The sequence below is a fragment of the Oncorhynchus clarkii genome, chromosome 4 (assembly GCF_045791955.1).
Source record: "Oncorhynchus clarkii lewisi isolate Uvic-CL-2024 chromosome 4, UVic_Ocla_1.0, whole genome shotgun sequence".
In the NCBI taxonomy this organism is placed as follows: Eukaryota; Metazoa; Chordata; class Actinopteri; order Salmoniformes; family Salmonidae; genus Oncorhynchus; species Oncorhynchus clarkii.
The window spans coordinates 53,373,142-53,395,138 of record NC_092150.1 but is presented as its reverse complement, the minus strand read 5'-3'; the positions used below and the strand labels follow the sequence as shown (position 1 = coordinate 53,395,138).

The window sequence follows — 21,997 nt, the reverse complement described above, 5'->3', positions numbered from 1 at the left end:
AGTCAAACGGCACACCTACTCATTCAAGGGTTTTTCTTTATTTTGACTATTTTCTACAACTTACAACAATTTTCTAGTAACCAAAAAAGTGTTAAACAAATCAAAATGTAGTTTATATTTGAGATTTTTCAAAGGAGCCACCCTTTGCCTTGATAACAGCTTTGTACACTCTTGGCATTCTCTCAACCAGCTTCAACTGGAATGCTTTTCCAAGAGTCTTGAAGGAGTTCCCACATATGCTGAGCACCTTTCCTGCTTTTCCTTCACTCTGCTTTCCAACTAATCCCAAACCATCTCAAATGGGTTGAGGTCGGGGATTGTGGAGGCCAGGTCACCTGATGCAGCACTCCATCACTCTCCTTCTTGGTCAACTAGCCCTTACACAGCCTGGAGGTGTGTTGGGTCATTGTCCTGTTGAAAAACAAATGATAGTCCCACTAACGGCAAGCCAGATGGGATAGCGTATCGCTGCAGAATGCTGTGGTAGCCATGCTGGTTAAGTGTGCCTTGAGTTCTAAATAAATCACTGACAGTGTCACCAGAAAAGCACCCCCACACCATCATTATGCTTCACGGTGGGAACCACACATGCAGAGATTATCTGTTCACCTACTCAAAGAAACAACGGTTGGACCCAAAGATCTCACATTTGGACTCATCAGACCAAAGGACAGATTTCTAATGTCCACTGCTCATGTTTCTTGGCCCAAGCAAGTCTCTTCTTATTATCGGTGTCCTTTAGTAGTGGTTTCTTTGCAGTTATTTGACCATGAAGGCCTGATTCACTTATTTGGGCTGAAATTTCTGATGCTGGTAACTCTGATGAACTTATCCTCATGAGAGCCAGTTTCGTCATAGCGCTTGATGGTTTTTGCATCTGCACTTCAAGAAACTTTCAAAGTTCTTGAAATTTTCCGCATTGAATGACCTTCATGTCTTAAAGCAATGATGTACTGTCATTTATCCTTGCTTAATTGAGCTGTTCTTCCCATAATATGGACATGGTATTTTACCAAACAGGGCTATCTTCTGTATACCACCCATACTTCGTCACAACTGATTAGCCAAACGCATTAAGAAGGAAATAAATTCCACAAATTAACTTTTAATAGGGCTCACCTGTTATTTGAAATGCATTCCATGTGACTACCTCATGAACTGGTTGTGATAATGCCAATAGTGTGCAAAGCTGTTGTCACACCAGCCTTCGCTTTGGCTCCCCCTCCTGTCCAACTCAGGCATTCGGTGTCGCCGGCCTTCTAGCTGCTGGCAAACCTACTGCTGGAAAACGCCTTTCACTCATCAACCCTGGACTTGACTCGTCATCATTACACACACCTGGTTCCAATCCCCACTCTATCACTGTATACATACTCCCTCTGCCATTTGTCTTTGTCAGTCATTGCAAATGTTACTTGTTTTCCTGAGAGGAATCGCTCCTACTATTTCCTGAATGCTTTATATTTTGCACTTTGGGTTCACCCTGTGCCTTTTTGTTTCTGAAGATGTATTTTTTCACAACAGCATTTAAGTTTCTTCCCGCTTTGATCTATGTTGTTAAAATAAACTCAGTAGTACTAAACCTGCGACTGCCTCCTGCCTACTCCTCTCTACTACCACAGTGACAGCTGTCATCATGGCTACTTTGAAGAATCTCAAATATAAAATATATGTAGATTTTTTTTAACGCTTTTTTGGTTACTACATGATTCCATATGTGTTATTTCATAGTTGTGATGTCTTCACTATTATTCTACAATATAGAAACTAGTAAAAATATAGAAAAACTCTGGAATTAGTAGGTGTGTCCAAACTTGCATCAAAACATAACATGGATGTAGTGGCTGTTCTTCTTACCTCATCCTCTGTTGCAGTCTTTGGCAGTCTGACATGGCTGGCATTGATTCCAATCTATAGAAATGGTGGCAGTGATTAGCATTCTCATTGCAAGTATACATCAAATAGCTAGCATGTGTTACTATCGACGCTCTGCTGCCACAGTGCTTACCTCAGCTGCAGCTTTTAGCTTCATGCTAATGTAGAGGTTAGAATCGTCTCTGTCACCCACCTGAAACACACACACAGTCCTGTATAACTAACCTTGTGCGGACACACAATTCAGTCCTATTCAAAATCCGTAACACTAATTCTAACCTTAACCCTTAAACCCCTAGAAATACTATTTGACCTTGTGGGGACAAAAATGTCCCCAGTTTGTCAAATTTTGGTTTGCTTAAAACCTGTTGCGACTCTAGGGGCAGTATTTTCATTTTTGGAAAAATAACGTTCCCGTTTTAAACAGGATATTTTGCCAGGACAAGATGCTAGAATATGCATATAATTGACAGCTTTGGATAGAAAACACTATAACGTTTCCAAAACTGTAAAGATATTGTCTGTGAGTATAACAGAACTGATGTTGCAGGCGAAAGCCTGAGAAAAATCCAATCCGGAAGTGCCCCATATTTTGAAAACGCTGCGTTCCAATGAGTCCCTATTGAGCTGTGAATGTGCTATCAACCAGCTTACGCTTTCTACGTATTCCCCAGGGTGTCTACAGCATTGTGACATAGTTTTACGCATTTATGTTGAATAATAGCCGTAGGTGGCTACGTTGCGTAAGTGGTCACCTGACGGCTCCCAGGGTGACTCTCGCGTAATATACAGAGGTAACCATTACTCCAATCGGTCCTACTGAAAAACGAATTGTCCCGATGGATATATTATCGAATAGATATTTGAAAAACACCTTGAGGATTGATTATAAACAACGTTTGCCATGTTTCTGTCGATATTATGGAGCTAATTTGGAATATTATTTGCCGTTTTCGTGACTACAATTTCCGGGCAATTTCTCAGCCAAACGTGAAGAACAAACGGAGATATTTTGCCTACAAAAATAAACTTTTGGGAAAAATGAACTTTGGCTATCTACCTGGGAGTCTCATGAGTGAAAACATCTGAAGTTCATCAAAGGTAAACGATTTAATTTGATTGCTTTTCTGATTTGTGAAAGGTTGCCTGCTGCTAGCAAGGCATAATGCTATGCTAGGCTATCGATAAACTTACACAAATGCTTGTCTAGCTTTGGCTGTAAAGCATATTTTGAAAATCTGAGATGACAGGGTGATTAACAAAAGGCTAAGCTGTGTCTCAATATATTTCATTTGTGATTTTCATGAATAGGAATATTTTCTAGGGATATTTATGTCCGTTGCGTTATGCTAATTAGTGTCAGGCGATGATTATGCTCCCACATGCGGGATGGGGAGTCAGTAGAGGTTAAAATAAGTATAGTTAAACACATCTAGAGATGCACACACCAAATAGGATTTTAATAACAAAACAATACTAGAATATACTGTATGTATGTTGTTTTATCAAGTTACACAGCTTCAAATGCTAAACATGGAGCTCGAATGCTCTCCAGTTACACATCAAAAACAAATAAAGAGCATGTACCATGTTCCCAAGTCTGTATATCAGCTATCCTACCACAGAGTAAGCTGAGCAAAAACTGATGAATAAGTGTAGAGATTAAATGAATTACTAAATGTACAACTAAATGCAAATGATTCATTGTAGTTGATAAAACAGAAGTTATACAAAAGAAATAGAAAACAGCAATCTACTTGTGGTGTTGGGATACATGTTACTCAACAAAACAATGTTTACAATTTGAAACAAAAAAAAGAACACTGAAAACATTTCATTATTCACTGAGTGCACAAAACATTAGGAACACCTGCTCTTTCCATGACAGACTGAGCAGATGAATCCAAGTGAAAGCCATGATCCCTTACTGATGTTTCCTGTGAAATCCAGAAGGGGTTGAAGTGGAGGAGACAGGTTAAAGAAGGATGGTTAAGCCTTGAGACAACTGAGACATGGATTGTTTATGGGCAAGACAAGATATTGAAGTGCCTTTGAACAGGGTATGGTAGTAGGTGCCAGGCACACCGGTTTGAGTGAGTCAAGAAGTGCAACGCTGCTGCATTTTTTATACTCAACAGTTTCTCATGTATATCAAGAATGGTCCACCACCCAAAGGACAACCAGCCAACTTGACATAACCGTGGGAAGCATTGGAGTCAACATGGGCCAGCATCCCTATGGAACGCTTTCGACTCCTTGTAGAGTCCATGCCCTGATGGATTGAGGCTGTTCTGAGGGCAAACGTGGGTGCAACTCAATGTTAGGAATGTATTCCTAATGTTTTGTACACTCACTGTATATTCTGTTGTTTTGAATGAATTGGGCCTCTGAATATTTTAGCAAGGTTATTTAAGACTTAGAAGGGTTACAGAGAGGAAACCTCCCAGTTAGAAAACAAATCAACAGTAAAGTAGCCTATAAGGCGAGCAAAACAATCAACACATTTACCGAAAGCTCATCTGAAGAAGTGTGGAATTAGAAGAGAAGAAAAATAATTAAGTAAAGAAAAACAGCTCAAAAGAACACACTCTGGTAATGAAATAAGGAAACATACACAAAAGGGCCTTTCACACTACTGTGCAGAGTTGAGCCAAACTGAAGCAAGCTGTACTGAGCCGGCCTCATTATTAAGCCTCCACCACAGTTGCTGGAATTGTGCTGGAAAGGACAAAGTGAAGAGAAAATATCCAAGCAAGCACGACACAGTTTGGGTTGGCAGGATAATGGGAAAAGGGTAAAAGACACACCTGCAACACTACCAGACCTGGCCGGAAGCCAGGGAACTGGCCCCTCATCTTGTCCAAGTCCTCTTTCAACCTTTCTCTCACCAGCCTGTGTTGAACAAGAACAACCACATTGTAACATTAGTTACACTTTCTATGAAGCTGATATAATGCATTATAAACACACTCGTAGAACGAACAACCACATTGAAACATTGGTAACATTTTCAATGAATCCCATGCCCATAATACCTTATAAACACACTCATTGTCTCTACCTTCTTGCCCTTTGTGCTGTTGTCTGTGCCCATTAATGTTTGTACCATGTTTTGTGCTGCTACCATGTTGTGTTGCTATCATGCTGTGTTGTCATGTGTTGCTGCCTTGCTATGTTGTTGTCTTAGGTCTCTCTTTATGTAGTGTTGTCTCTCTTGTCGTGATGTGTGTTTTGTCCTATATTTATATATATATTAAAAAAAATAAATAAATCTCAGTCCCCGTCCCCACAGGAGGCCTTTTGTCTTTTAGTCGACCATCATTGTAAATAGGAATTTGTTCTTAACTGACTTGCCTAGTTAAATAAAGGTAAAATAAATAAATAAGAAAGAAAGAACAGACACAATATAACATTCAGCACTCCCCCGTATCAAACTCCATGACCTCCATGAGGCACCTTCACTCCAACATGCTGTGATATCACCGAGTCATAGGCTACTCACTGAGACGTCTTGTTGCCCGAGACAATTGTCGCCAGGTTGCGCCTACCTCCTCTGCATCCTGCGGACCCTAGACGGAGGGTGAGAGCGGCGAAGGAAAGCATGGCTGACAACTGGAGAAAGATGGATGGATGGCTGGATGGCTGGATGGATGGATGGATGGAGAAATGAAGATAAATAATAATGGATAGATGGTAATGGGCTTTTAAGAGGCCCAGAGAACAGAAAAAGGAACTGCATCCACTACAACTACAGTGCAGCATATATCCCATTATGAACAATTGAAAACATCAAAAGTGCCATTTACAACTATAATAATAATAAATTACATTTGGAGAGAGCTTTTCATTTACCGATGTAAATCACAAAGCTCTTATAGTGCAAGCCAGAAAACTGCAAACCCTTACAGCAAGCCAGAAAACTGCAAACCCATACAACAAGCCAGAAAACTGCAAACCCATACAGCAAGCCAGAAAACTGCAAACCCATACAACAAGCCAGAAACCTGCAAACCCATACAACAAGCCAGAAAACTACAAACCCAAACAACAAGCCAGAAAACTGCAAACCCATACAACAAGCCAGAAAACTGCAAACCCATGCAACAGCTGGCTCCAAAGTTACTACTATTGACTACAACCATGACTACTTGCAGAAGTTGTTAACATGCAATGTTGCAATATCTTATAATAATGTAATAACAGATTACAACTATATTATTATACAATAATTGTATTATTATTTTTGTTATTAGAAATATTTGAAAAGTAAGAGACATAAAAATGACTTACCAGAGTTAATGCAATGTCCAGAAGTGGATCTAGTCTCTTGAGGACCAGGTCAGCCACCAAGTGATCCACACTCCAACATAGTGGTCTAGGCAACTCCTCTTATCAGTGTGTGTGTGTGTGTGTGTAGCGCCCACTCTTTCTCACTCTCTGTCTCTCGTTCTCTCTCTCAGTGCAACTGGGGAGGCTTCCAGCAGTATCTTATCACAGTCTATGGACTTTTCCGTGGCATTCCTGCCTACTCCTGATTGAACGTGAACTAGGTACATACATTTCTCACTGCCAAGGCTATTGGGTTAGAGAGAGGGTAAAACATAGGGAAAGTTGCAACTGGTAGGCTCAAACCAAAAATCCAAGGGGAATGGAGTTTGGTTAAACAGAAACCCAGAGGTTGGGAAGTGTATTGGGCCATCCCACTACTGGGTCTACTCCCAGCCAATCAGAATCCATTCTGACAAGACAGTCTGAAATGTTTTTGGCAACCAAGCTTGTTTTTTCCCCCCTTTACTACCAAAAGTCGCTACTGTTCCACAGAGTTAAAGCAATTATTTATATCCAAGGAAGATTAACTTAGGTTGCTTTCTCTTCAGGAATGAGCCTGCCCTCTGCTTTCTCTGTTATTTCTCTTTCAGCCATAACTTTCTTTCTCTTCCCCTCCTTCTTCTGCATGTCAAAGACAACAAAACAACCTCCCGCGAGAACTCAGCTTTGGACAGCGTAAGAGCAAAGGCCTGGGACATGTTCATTGGGCACCAAACAGGAAAAAAACTGACTGGAACAGGGAGGGACTACTGCGGCTTGTCCAGTAAATAACACTTCATTTCATGTTCCATTGCAAAGCATTTTAAAACGTTTTCCATTTTATGCACTAACGAACGCAAGCTCTGCTAACCCTATTCTTTCCGTGTGTGTACATTGCAATAAATGAAGCAGTCTGATTTAGGTTTGTCCAGTTTCACAACATGGCATAACCAAAGCCTCAGTGTTGACCACAGTGGGTGTTAATCTCCACTACTACAACCAACACATTCAATAACCAGACCAGACCAGACTTACTGGAGTGAGTACAAAGGTCCTCTTGAGTTACTGAGAAACGGTTGCTGAAAAACAGCACGATTTTCCAACGGCAATAAATCTGGAGAAACAAAACTTATCAACAGTTTGCATTTGGGTAGATGAAACCATGACTTGAAAAATAAAAAGCTCCATTAGGCATTGCCTTAGTGCACATGTGTACTTTTCACTAAACCTATTTGACTCCATTTTTTTGCATCTCTTTGACGAACTCAGTCAGAGGAACCGAACAAAACACACTTACAAAATGGAGCCATGATGTGAATTGAGCATTGAAGCCAGAATACTTTAATTACATATTGTTTATAAATGTGTTATCAATTATTATAATGGACATTCATTTCCATGCTTATAAATTTTCACAAACAACAATGACCGCTAATCTTCAAAAGAGACACAATTAGCCTACCTGTAAATAGTGGGTTCAATCTGCTTCTTACATATTTATATCACTTCATTGCCTCTGGTTTTGCTTGGTTGGTTTAAATGCCTTTTTTCTCATGTCATCTCCCACTCCTCCAGCTGTTTGATAGAGACAGTAGCCCTCTTTTAAGAACCATAGCGCCCTCCAGTGTTTACTTACTGAATTACAGTGGTTTTGAAAACAGTACCACCACACATGTGGACACCCTTGGTCGATTGCAAAAAAAACAGGCATAATTTAACATTGGTTGTCTCTTGTTTTCTACAAAATGTTACTAACGGGAGATTACATCCACCTGTTAAAACACACTTGATTGAAACCAATAGATCTCTTGATGTTTCCATGTCAAGTGATATGATACTAGACAGCTGCGTCTATGTTCTGTGCTCCCGCCTCCAATGAAAAACCAAACTATCAGGAGTATGGGAAAAAAATGTAAACTTCTATTGTACTTTTCATAATACAAATTGTAAAGCGCTTCATTAGCAAACAAACCAACAATAATGCAGCTAGATAAACTAGCTTGTCAAAGCAACCAAATTCATATAGAAATGTGTGTTATAGATCTGTCGTTATCATTGAAAGCAAGTCTAAGAAGTGTTAGATCTGTACTATGTGCTCTATTTCTATGCTTTCCGTTCTTAGATTTTTTTTTTGTTGCATCTTTTATTTTCGGTTTTGTACACCAGCTTCAAACACCTGAAAATACAATATTTGTGATTATGGAAAATATATTTCACAGAGGTTTAGATGGTACAGTGATTCTCTGCTTGCTTGTTTTGTCACAATATGAAATTAAGGGAACTATTAGAATTTTCTGCACAGTGCATATTTAAGTGAAAGCATTTTTTTTAAAGAATACGAAATACAGCTCTCTCTTTCTCCTCCATTTTTGAAGAGTCAACTACTCACCACATTTTATGCACTGCAGTGCTAGCTAGCTGTAGCTTAGGCTTTCAGTACGAGATTAATTATCTGATCCTTTGATTGGTAGGACAACATTCATACAGTCAATTCATGCAGCAAGAGCTGTGATAGGTTGGATGACGTCCTCCAGAAGTTCTCATAATTACTGTGGAAGGTGGTGAGAACCATGAGCCTCCTAGGTTTTGTATTGAAGTCAATGTACCCAGAGGAGGACGGAAACTAGCTGTCTTCCATCAACACTATGGTGCAACCCCAGAGAGTACTTTTGAGGCTACAGTAGACATTCATTGCAAAACAGTGTGCTTTAATCAATTACTTGGTGACGTGAATATATTTAGTATATTTTAAATAAAAAGTATAACTTTTTAAATGTGGTGTGGGCACGCGTACGATGGTGACAGGTGTGCGCCATAACGAGCAGCCTGGTGACCTAGGACGTGCAGCTCCAACCGCATGACGCCGTCAGGTGTTCATAACGATGGTGACAGGTGTGCGCCATAACAAACAGCCTGGTGACCTAAAGGCCGGAGAGGGAGCACGCGTGACACACAATCTTGTAATTATTCTACCCATACTGCCATAGGAGTTCACCCTTTTCATTTAATTATGTTAATCTATTATCTATTTATTAATATATATTAACTCATCTATTAATGCAAGGTGATGTTTATAAATTTATACTTTAGATTAAAGATCATAAACTAGTCACAACAATGATAGCGTTTGTTGACTTATTAATGAATTGCTGTTACTGTAAATGGTTAGCTCACTGCTATATCCTAGATACCTAATTAACTATTGGCAAACTGAGCATTTTAGACTATATCATTTCTGAGGTGTCATTTCAGAATGAGTGGAGCTGTAGCTCTGCTGGTGTTGCTCTTCTGTCTGTTGAGGGCATGGGCTCAGGAAAGGAGGAGAGTGGAGGGGTCACAGAATGACATCACAAATGACTGGCCAGGTCACCACACACACTCCTGCAGTAGACTCCTCTCCCTGCCCCCTTCTCCTGCCTACCACTTGCTCACTCACACATAACATTTAGGGAAGATCTAGGCCTGTATTCACAAAGTGTCTCAGAGTAGCATTGCAGATATAGGATTACTAATCAGGTCCCCCTTGTCAATGTAATCAGCAGATGCAGATGCTATCTCAGTACTGTTCAGCACTCAGGACCAGTCCCCTGGTTGAGTTATCATTATAGGAAAAAGTTCCATTCACAAATTATCTTTATATTGAATTGTTGTGTCCATGTTTGACATTTTAATATAGGGAACATCATTGAAAGTAACTGATATATCCTATTGTACAAAATGTGCAAGACATTTAATTTATTTTTCATGCTCTCACCTATGCAGAACTTTTCAGAATGGCAATCAGATACGTGCTTTGATTGATAGAAACAATGATTTTAGGGGTTCTTATCAATAATTTCCGAAAAAGGCCTATTTTATTCATTTCAATTGTATATAATATTATGTTAAATTCTAGATGGCTGTAATGAGCAGCAATTAACCCTTGACACTATTTGAACCCTGTTGGTATCTTGTGTCAGACTTTTGTATCACTACGCTTATGTTATGGTTATTTAGCATTTTACCCATGCACCCACTAGCCGTCAAATCCTTGCTTCCTCTGTCCTTGTTTCCTTCATTCCTCACTGCTCTTTCAAAGCGCATTGGATGAGGAGGAGGACTAAGGGGATGAACCTTCAATCCTCTCTCCCATTGTGGTTTCAGAGGGAGGCAAGGCATTAAGGAAACAAGGACAGAGGAAGCAAGGATTTGACGGCTAGTAACATTTTCAGACAGTGCATGAGTGAGTGAGTGAGTTGCCATGATACCCAGGCCTTGTCATGACACAACCGCTAGGCTAGCCCCTACTCTCTAGACACTTGTGGAGATATGAGAGGATGTGTGGTAATAGCTCCACTTTGCCCTCTGATAGACTTGCTGGAATTTTGTCCATATTGCTAACACCTGTCCAATCCTTTCATACCCCCACAAGAGTCTAGGGGCTGGAAAGGACACCAGAACCCTGTGTGGACCATTAGCACCAGTGTTAATTTTGGCAACAATAACTATGACAAAAAACATGAGTCAATAACCTACTTTTCCCGACAAAATCGAATCTAATTTTATATTATTTTTATTTATTTATTTATTTATTTTATTTAACCAGGTAGGCCAGTTGAGAACAAGTTCTCATTTTCAACTGCGACCTGGCCAAGCTAAAGCAAAGCAGTGCGACAAAAACAACAACACAGAGTTTACACATGGGATAAACAAATGTACAATCAATAACACAATTGAGCTGATCTGCCTGGCTCTCCAACACACACATCTACTAGGTGGTCACTTCCGTCACTCGTCTCTCCTTTGAATTGATGTGCAGCCAGGACACTTCAATTGTGACTTACGTCAATTAGAAACAATAATGTCTTCGATCATCTTTGCTTTCAGAAACTCTATTTTGCCATGTGCACTGTCTTGCGAGTGCAGTTGCTTTTTCCCAATTGGAAATAGTAATGCAATTTGCTGAATATTAGGAGCACAGTAAACATTCCAGCATTGTTAGAAAGCTCATAATCTCCACTTTTTAAAGCCAGACTCAGTAAATCCCAAATAAAATAAGGAATTTTCGCATTTATTTTTTATCACTCAAGTAAAGAGATATTTTGTCTTAAATTGAACTATTCAATGCTTTGACGGCACATCACTTGAAATACCGGAGCTTTTAAGTTCAAGATTGTTTACATTTTGCAGCTGATGTCTCAGCCAGGGGAAGTGATGACGTAGGCCAAGATGTAATCTCGCCCACGAGCTGAGTGATGTTTACAACTCAACTCTCACCCTGCCGCAGTACCGATTAGCCTTACAGTTAATCCCATCCAATTATCTTATGTAATTAGCCATCATCCATTATATTGTACACTTTGTTCTGTTCTGGAAAATAGCTAGAATCTGCCAACCTGTTCTGCATGTTCCGTAGTGTTTTGTTGTGTTTTTCCTGTTGGCTAGACTAGGCAGCTAGCTGGCTAAATTAGCTAGCTAGATAGCATGCTAACAGTTAACTCGGCACATTGTAATCAAAAATGCTTTTTTTCATTAAACCTATAAGCAAAATGTTTTGAGTATATTTGTGTTAGCTAATTAAATATGTTTTCTTTCCACAACAGAAAAATCCAAAGTGATCGTGATTCTTGAATGATTGTTTTAACGAGAATCTTCTTAAATGATTGCTTTCAGAAGTATCTGCTACCTGAACATGGCACACATAGGTCTACACAGAGAGGGAGAGCCAGGGGCAGAGGTCCAAGGTACCGTAGAGGATTGCTGAGGGCCAGTGTAGAGACAGGGAATCATGTAGATAACAGAGCGCATGTGGAGAGCAGGGAGGGAACAGGGGGAGAGGTAGAAGGGGCAGAGGCAGAATCAGGGAAATATCCCTGGCAGACAGTTGATCAAGATAGACTTGCACAGGTGGAGCTTTGTTAGCCACAATACACCATCTCTGATTAGTCTAAACCAAATCTAGACCAGGTTGTCAACTCTGGTACATGTGTCAGCCAGGAAATATAGCTATTACTTTTTTTAACTTATTCACTTTAGGTGTATCTTGAACAGCGGTTGGAGAGATACCGGCATGGTGCATGATGATGATGCTGGAGAGGACACCAGGAGCACTTTTTGATGTGATCCATCTCATTCAGGCCAACCAGTGAAGTGGAGAATGTGTGCGGGGAGGCCCTTTTTGGTGCACCTGTGGCAGGTGTCATGAAATGCAAACTGACATTGAGATGAAGTGCTGTGGTGGGGGGCCAGTGCATTGCCGCACATATACAGTGGTTCGTCCTTTAAAAGTTGCTGTGTACTGCAGCACAGCTTGCGTGGTGCCGCAGAATTCTATGGCACGTTATTTATCCATTCGTAGTTAGTTAGTGCTAGTTTGACCACCAGCGGGCATCTTTAACAATCATTTGATAGCCTTCAATAGTGGCTGTATGTCACGTTCTGACCTTTATTTTCCTTTGTTTTGTCTTTATTTAGTATGGTCAGGGCGTGAGTTGGGGTGGGCAGTCTATGTTTTGTGTTTCTATGTTTGGTTTCTGTTTCGGCCTAGTATGGTTCTCAATCAGAGGCTGTTGTCGTTATCTGTCTCTGATAGAGAATCATACTTAGGTAGCCTGGGTTTCACTGTTGGTTTGTGGGTGTTTGTTTCCTGTGTCAGTGTTTGTGCCACATGGGACTGTTTCGGTATGGTTATTTCATGTATTAGTTTATTGTTTTTGTATTTCATAGTGTTCAGTCTTTTCTTATTAAAATTCGACATGGACACTTACCACACTGTGTATTGGTCAGAACCTTGCTACACCGCTTCAGACAAAGAGGTGGAAATCTGCCGTTACACTGTACTAGAGAATTTAAAACCTTTTTTTGTAAGAACATATTATATGGGACCGATTCTAAGAAATGTTGCTTAATTCATTTGATAAAAATGATGGTGTTTCTATTCCAAGAAAAACGGAAAACCCTTTGGGTTTCTGCTAGGATGGAACGGAAAATATGGCACTGTACAGCGTGACGGTTAGGAGTAGGCTACAGTGCTGGGCTATTTAGCTAAAGAATTCCCATGTAGTACGGGCACGAGGAGACCGGGGTTCAATTCTGCCGATGTGGAGGAAGGAGTAGGCTGTCTTTGTAAATAAGAATTTGTTCTTAACTGACTTGCCTAATTAATAAAGGTTACACTAAAAGCATAACATTTCTACACCATCATTTTAGTCGAACCAATACCCAAACAAATAAAAATAAAATACAATAAAAATCTCATTGATTTATCAAGACCAGTCCCAATGCTTGTCTCAGAGCAGTGCAAAACGGTGCTGAAATAGTTAAAAATAATTATAGAAATAGTTCAAATTATAACTTCTATATGCTCTTTAAATAAATAAGATCTACACCACTTTAAACAGCACATTACTCAACACTAGTGAGACTCATGTCGCCTACCGTAGGGTTACAGTATATCTAAAAAATATGTTGTGACTCTCCACCAATAAATACATATAGAGGATTGGAGGATTGAAGGATTCTAAATTGAAACCAGGCACGGGTATCTGTAGCAACTTATTTTGCATTGCGATGCAGTGACGTTAGACAGATGAGCCACTGGGTAGGCCCCATCCACAAAATGCAGAAAGGTGTTGGTAAAGGTATATTGTCCTTCTAATAGCCTATAATGGGATATTATAATACTGTACATGGTGTCCAGGTCAGGATAACCAAAACATGTATTTATTAAAAACTATCAGAAAGAATGTTGGTACCTTCTTATTTTGATCCAAAGCCATGAATGAGTGAGTCACTCAGCTTTATGTAGGTGCCGGCTATATGCCTGTGCCATCAACTTGATAATATACAACGATATTTTGGAGGTTATTTCATTTTCAAAAAAACAAAAGTGAGCGATTGTAATCTGAATAAAGGCCAAAATTCTATTTGCATAATAAAGCCAAAACATGTTTTTAGAGGGAGAGAAACGCTGGGCCAATTGTGCGACTCCCAAACACGGTAGGATGTGATACATAATAATAATACTTAACTTAGAAATACATTTGATAATATAATTTTCCCCCAACCCTCCTAGGCAAGTCTATTGTCCAGCTAGAACAGTGGGAACGTTTCGCTAGTCAGCGCCATTATTAGTGCAATGCCCCTTAGTGTTGATTTGTGTTTACCCAGTGTGACGGGGTGGGGGTCCCCTCCGTTCCCCATGGGCTAAGTCTGTCCTCTGTGCGTGGCTCTGCAGCCCGTGCCTTGAACCTTGTACGCTTTCAGTGGATACAGCTGGAGAACTGCAAGGCACTCAGGAGCCATGACCAATATGACCAATATATACTGTCCTGCTAATAACAGGGTTAATAGCATATCTGTGAGAATATCCAAGGGGCTTTTATATCATTCTAAATTAGTCATCTCATGTGTCTTCCAGTTGAGGACAGTGCAGGTATTGAACCAGCATTGGTTGCAACACAGCTTGCACTGCTTTGCAGTGTCTTAGACCGTTGCACCACTCAGGTGCTGAACAAGATGTCCGGTTGGGACTGGGCTACAATACTACAGTAAGAGCAAAATAACAAAATGAAATAATAAAAACCTTAGTGTAACAACAGTTTTAGTAAGTAATACTGCAGTCGTGCACAATTATAATTTTATATTTAGGTTTATGTCGCCCTTCATTGTCAAATAGGGACACAGTAGGATCCAAAAGCATAATCAGTGCTCTAACTCCCCCTTGTGCTGGTCTGGAACAATGAAGTGGTGAAGCAGGGTACCGTACTAAACCACAAATTACCTCTATGTACCACAGCATAATCACTGCTCTGGTCTGGAACAATGAAGTGGTGATGCAGGGTACCGTACTAAACCACAAATTACCTCTATGTACCGCAGCATAATCACTGCTCTGGTCTGGAACAATGAAGTGGTGATGCAGGGTACCGTACTAAACCACAAAGGACCTTTATATACCGCAGCATAATCGCAAAACATTTTGTGGAGTAACCACTGTACACTTACTGCGTGGAGCCTGGAAACCTGAGGAACATAAGGGTCTATAGGAATGATCTGTTTGTCCTGGATGAGAGCGAGGAACCGCTTCGGTTGGGCCACAGAATTGTTACTCCAAATTGCTGCATGTAGTGCATCAGAGACACTTTCCCTGATCCTCATGGCCAGTATAAAGGATTCACTCCTGGCAGACTGACCTAGAGAATTCTGTTCACATGTTTTGAACTGGTTTTTTTTTTGTATGTGTTTGCTAAACCTAACACACTGTTTAAGAAAAACAACTGATGTTACAGTCAAAGGATGACTATAGTGTAAGTGAAAAATAATGTATATTTGTGATGTTCCACAAATAGTTCAGAAATTGTATATGAAACAACATTTTTGAATAAATAATCTTCATGACTGACAAAGTATTCATAAGGTCTATAACACAGACCAGCAAAGAAAGAGTAATTAGTATTACAATATCAAGATATAAGCAGATATAGGCAGTAAAATGTGCTGCTGCACTGAACAGGTTCATGCAGGTTCAGACCGGAGATGTACAAAATAGTCTGCATGCGCAGAACAGGTGAGTGCCCAGAACGGCAGGGAAACAGTAAACCCTATTAGGAACACAGGTTTGTAAACGGGTCAGAGTTAGGCAGGTACAGAACGGCAGGCAGGCTCGCGGTCAGCGCAGGCATGGTCAGAACCAGGGAACAGAACTTGAGAAAGCAGGGAGACGGGAAAACCCGCTGGTAAAGCCTCACAAGACAAGACGAACTGGCAACAGACAAACAGAGAACACAGGTATAAATACACTGTGGATAATGAGGAAGATGGGCGACACCTGGAGGGGGTGGAGACAAGCACAAAGACAGGTGAAATAGATCAGAGTTTGACAAACACTCGCATCTTGTTGCCAGCTTTGTTCCTCAGAACAGGCCTCTCTCGATGTTGATTGTAGTTCAGTGCTGCCAGGAGAGTCCTGGCCTCATATACAGTTTAAGTTGGGAATTTACATACACTTAGGTTGGAGTCATTGAAACTCATTTTTCAACCATTCCACAAATGTGTTGTTAACAAACTACAGCAAGTCGTTTAGGACATCTACTTTTTGCATGACAAGTCATTTTTGCAACAATTGTTTACAGACAGATTATTTCACTTATAATTCACTGTATCATAATTCCAGTGGGTCAGAAGTTTACATACACTAAGTTGACTGTGCCTTTAACAGCTTTGAAAAATCGAGAAAATGATGTCATGGCTTTAGAAGCTTCTGATAGGCTAATGGACATAATTTGAATAAATTGGAGGTGTGTCTTTGCTTGACATCATTGGTAAATCAAAATAATCCAGCCAAGACCACAGAATTTTTTTTTTACAACTCCACAAGTCTGGTTCATCCTTAGGAGGAATTCCCAAACACCTGAAGGTACCATGTTCATCTGTACAAACAATAGTACGCAAGATTAAACGCCATGGGACCACGCAGCCGTCATACCACTCAGGAAGGAGACACATTCTGTCTCTTAGAGATGAACGTACTTTGGTGCGAAAAGTGCAAATCAATCCCAGAACAACAGCAAAGGACCTTGTGAAGATGCTAGAGCGAAACAGGTACAAATGTATCTATATCCACAGTAAAATAACTCCTATATCAACATAACCTGAAAGGCCACTCAGCAAGGAAGAAGCCAGTGCTCCAAAACCACCATAAAAAAGCCAGTCTACAGTTTGCAACTGCAGTTTGCAACTGGGACAAAGATGTACTTTGTGGAGAAATGTCCTCTGGTCTGAGGAAACAAAAATAGAACTGTTTGGCCATAATGACCATCGTTATGTTTGGAGGAAAAAGGGGGAGGATTGCAAGCCGAAGAACACCATCCCAACCGTGAAGCACGGGTTGTCAGCATCATGTTTTGGGGGTGCTTTGCTGCAGGAGGGACTGGTGCACTTCACAAAATAGATGACATCATGAGGATTGAAAATTATATGGATATATTGAAGCAGCATCTCAAGACATCAGTCAGAAAGTTAAAGCTTGGTCGCAAATGGGACTTCCAAATGGACAATTACCCCAAGCATACTTTCAAAGTTGTGGCAAAATGGCTTAAGGACAACAAAGTCAAGGTATTGGAGAGGCCATCACAAAGCCCTGACCTCAATCTCATAAAAGATGTTGGCAGAACTGAAAAAGCGTGTGTGCGAGCAAGTAGGCCTACAAACCTGACTCAGTTACACCAGTTCTGTCAGGGAATGTGATGAAAGAAATAAAAGCTGAAATAAATCATTATCTCTACTATTATTCTGACATTTCACATTCTTAAAATAAAGTGGTGATCCGAACTGACCTAAGACAGTGAATTTTTACTAGCATTAAAAGTCAGTAATTGTGAAAAACTGAATTTAAATGTATTTGGATAAGGTGTACGTAAACTTCCGACTTCAACCGAATGTGTGATGTGAAGGCAAACGTCTTACTGGCATACATCAGAATGTGACTCTGGAATGCCTCCAGCTCATCAGTTGACCTGTGAAAAGCATCACAATTAGCCTTATGTGTGTTGTCTCATCAAGCATATAAAATATATATACGATTTTAGAGTAGGTAAAAGCCAGGTATTTGGGAATATCTTTAAGCCACCACAATTTCAGTCAGTCTTGTGGGCTGTTGAACCTCTCTCCATCCATGATCTTGTGACAGACTCAGCCAAACTGTCATGGTGACAGCTGCCGAAAACCCATTTGTTTGTATTTGTATTTATTATTATTTGTATTTGTATTTATTTATTAAAAACATGGCTACTCCAGCCTGGCTACTCCAACCTCGGCCAACAGCTCCGCCCCCCCCCCCCCCCCCCCCCCCCCCCCCCCCCCCGCAGCTACTCGCCCAAGCCTCTCCAGGTTCTCCTTTACCCAAATCCAGATAGCAGATGTTCTGAAAGAGCTGCAAAACCTGGACCCGTACAAATCAGCTGGGCTTGACGATCTGGACCCTCTATTTCTGAAACTATCGGCCGCCATTGTCGCAACCCCTATTACCAGCCTGTTCAACCTCTCTTTCATATCGTCTGAGATCCCCAAGGATTGGAAAGCTGCCGCAGTCATCCCCCTCTTCAAAGGGGGAGACACCCTGGACCCAAACTGTTACAGACCTATATCCATCCTGCCCTGCCTATCTAAGGTCTTCGAAAGCCAAGTCAACAAACAGGTCACTGACCATCTCGAATCCCACCGTACCTTCTCCGCTGTGCAATCTGGTTTCCGAGCCGGTCACGGGTGCACCTCAGCCACGCTCAAGGTACTAAACGATATCATAACCGCCATCGATAAAAGACAGTACTGTGCAGCCGTCTTCATCGACCTTGCCAAGGCTTTCGACTCTGTCAATCACCATATTCTTATTGGCAGACTCAGTAGCCTCGTTTTTTCTGATGACTGCCTTGCCTGGTTCACCAACTACTTTGCAGACAGAGTTCAGTGTGTCAAATCAGAGGGCATGCTGTCCGGTCCTCTGGCAGTCTCTATGGGGGTGCCACAGGGTTCAATTCTCGGGCCGACTCTTTTCTCTGTATATATCAATGATGTTGCTCTTGCTGCGGGCGATTCCCTGATCCACCTCTATGCAGACGACACCATTCTATATACTTCCGGCCCGTCCTTGGACACTGTTCTATCTAACCTACAAATGAGCTTCAATGCCATACAACACTCCTTCCGTGGTCTCCAACTGCTCCTAAATGCTAGTAAAACCAAATGCATGCTTTTCAACTGTTCGCTGCCTGCACCCGCACACCTGACTAGCATCACCACCCTGGATGGTTCCGACCTTGAATATGTGGACATCTATAAGTACCTAGGTATCTGGCTAGACTGTAAACTCTCCTTCCAGACTCATATCAAACATCTCTAATCGAAAATCAAATCTAGAGTCGGCTTTCTATTCCGCAACAAAGCCTCCTTCACTCACGCCGCCAAACTTACCCTAGTAAAACTGACTATCCTACCGATCCTCGACTTCGGCGATGTTATCTACAAAATTGCTTCCAACACTCTACTCAGCAAACTGGATGCAGTTTATCACAGTGCCATCCGTTTTGTCACTAAAGCACCTTATACCACCCACCACTGCGACCTGTATGCTCTAGTCGGCTGGCCCTCGCTACATATTCGTCGCCAGACCCACTGGCTCCAGGTCATCTACAAGTCCATGCTAGGTAAAGCTCCGCCTTATCTCAGTTCACTGGTCACGATGGCAACACCCACCCGTAGCACGCGCTCCAGCAGGTGTATCTCACTGATCATCCCTAAAGCCAACACCTCATTTGGCCGCCTTTCGTTCCAGTTCTCTGCTGCCTGTGACTGGAACGAATTGCAAAAATCGCTGAAGTTGGAGACTTTTATCTCCCTCACCAACTTCAAACATCTGCTATCTGAGCAGCTAACCGATCGCTGCAGCTGTACATAGTCTATCGGTAAATAGCCCACCCATTTTTACCTACCTCATCCCCATACTGTTTTTATTTATTTACTTTTCTGCTCTTTTGCACACCAATATCTCTACCTGTACATGACCATCTGATCATTTATCACTCCAGTGTTAATCTGCAAAATTGTAATTATTTGCCTACCTCCTCATGCCTTTTGCACACAATGTATGTAGACTCTCTTTTTTTTCTACTGTGTTATTGTCTTGGCCAGGTCGCAGTTGCAAATGAGAACTTATTCTCAACTAGCCTACCTGGTTAAATAAAGGTGAAATAAAAAAATAATTAAAAAAATAAATAAATTACATTCATTGTGTGTGCCCTCGGACACTACCACATATCTACAAGGCAAAATCCATGTGTACATCTGCGTATGTTATCAAGTCTGTGTATAGTGCGTATGTTATCATGTGTGTATAGTGCGTATGTTACCATGTGTGTGTTATCATGCGTTTGTGCCTATGTTTGTTGCTTCACAGTACCCGCTGTTCCATAAGGTGTATTTTTACCTGATTTTTAAATCTGATTCTACTGCTTGCATCAGTTACGTGATATGGTAGAAAGTTCCATGTAGTCATGGCTCTATGTAGTACTGTGTGCCTCCCATAGTCTGTTCTGGACTTGGACTGTGAAGAGACCTCTGGTGGCATGTCTTGTGGGGTATGAATTGGTGTCCGAGCTGTGTGCTAGTATTTTAAACAGACAGCTCATTACCTCCAGCATGTCAACACCTGTTACAAAAACAAGTAATGAGGAATTCAATCGCTCTTCCACTTTGAGCCATGAGAGATTGACATGCATATTATTAATGTCAGCTCTTCTTGTACTTTTTAGGGCCAGCCGTGCTGCCCTGTTCTGAGCCAACTGAAATTTTCCCAAATCCCTCTTTTGTGGCATCTGACCACACGACTGAACAGTAGTCCAGGTGAGACAAAACCAGGACCTGTAGCACCTGCCTTGTTGATAGTGTTGTTAATCTAGTGACACTCCATCCCGGATCCGGGAGCGTAACCATCGACTGACACTAATTAGCATAACGCAACGGACATAAATATTACTAGAAAATATTCTTATTCATGAAAATCACAAGTGAAATATATTGAGACACAACTTAGCCTTTTGTTAATCACCCTGTCATCTCAGATATTCAAAATATGCTTTACAGCCAAAGCAAGACAAGCATTTGTGTAAGTTTATCGATAACCTAGCATAGCATTATGTCCAGCTAGCAGCAGGTAACTTGGTCACGAAAATCAGAAAAGCATTCAAATTAAATCGTTTACCTTTGATGAGCTTCGGATGTTTTCACTCACGAGACTCCCAGTTAGATAGCCAATGTTCCCTTTTTCAAAAAATATTATTTTTGTAGGCGAAATAGCTCCGTTTATTCTTCATGTTTGGCTGAGAAATCGACCGACAATTTCGGTCACGACAACGCCGAAAAATATTCCAAATTAGCTCCATAATATCGACAGAAACATGGCAAACGTTGTTTATAATCAATCCTCAAGGTGTTCTTCAAATATCTATTTGATAATATGTCCAGCAGGACAATTGGTTTTTCAGTAGGACCGATTGGAAAAACCTCTGTATTTTACGCGAGAATCACTCTGAGAGCTATCAGGTGATCACTTACACAATGTAGCCGCTTACGGGTATTCTTCAACATTAAGGCGTAAAACTACGTCACAATGCTGTAAACACCTTGGGGAATACGTAGAAAAAGTAATCTGGTTGATAGCCTATTCACTGCTCAATAGGGACGCATTGGAACGCAGAGCTTTCAAAACATGAGGCACTTCCGGATTGGATTTTTCTCAGGCTTTCGCCTGCAATATCAGTTCTGTTATACTCACAGACAATATTTTTACAGTTTTGGAAACTTTAGAGTGTTTTCTATCCTAAGCTGTCAATTATATGCATATTCTAGCATCTTGTCCTGACAAAATATCCCGTTTACTTTGGGAACGTTATTTTTCCAAAAATGAAAATACTGCCCCCTAGTCACAAGAGGTTTTAAGAAGGCAGAGCAGCGCTTTACTATGGACAGATTTCTCCCCTTCTTAGCTACTGGCACAAATTGACTATCTTTTCGTAAATTAATGGAGGCGTTTTCACTCTGAGAGTCTCTCTTCTCTGGCACTAGAGTCCTGCATCAGGCAACAAAACTGTTGGAGTTAAGAAAGAACTTTGGTAAATACAACGGAGGAATTTACTTGACATGTGGACTGAGGATTTTTTTTTAAAAATAAGCTCTTACTGTAGTACTGTGGCCCACTTTGACCTGTCATGTTGTACAGCACCTGAGTGGCGCAACGGTCACTCAGATGCTGGTTAAATACCAGATGCTGGTTCAATACCTG

The 21,997-nt window shown here is 41.0% G+C and overlaps 1 protein-coding gene across 3 annotated transcripts in view; it reads right to left on the bottom strand.

The window, feature by feature from the left end:
* The window catches only part of LOC139406941 (C-1-tetrahydrofolate synthase, cytoplasmic-like), a 57,365-nt gene extending 49,578 nt beyond the window's left edge, over nt 1-7,787 (bottom strand). Inside the window, exons 1-6 of one of the 3 annotated variants that reach the window (XM_071150120.1) lie at nt 7,646-7,787; nt 6,166-7,297; nt 5,378-5,517; nt 4,683-4,767; nt 2,009-2,068; nt 1,858-1,911 (exon numbers count right to left, since the gene is read on the bottom strand). In XM_071150120.1, coding sequence (XP_071006221.1) covers nt 1,858-1,911; nt 2,009-2,068; nt 4,683-4,767; nt 5,378-5,478 — 300 coding nt within the window. In that variant the 5' untranslated portion in view covers nt 5,479-5,517; nt 6,166-7,297; nt 7,646-7,787. Of the gene's footprint in view, nt 1-1,857; nt 1,912-2,008; nt 2,069-4,682; nt 4,768-5,377; nt 5,518-6,165 lie in introns of all 3 variants that reach the window. The other 2 variants (XM_071150122.1, XM_071150121.1) reach the window with 2 other exon arrangements.
* Nucleotides 7,788-21,997: the final 14,210 nt, after the last annotated feature.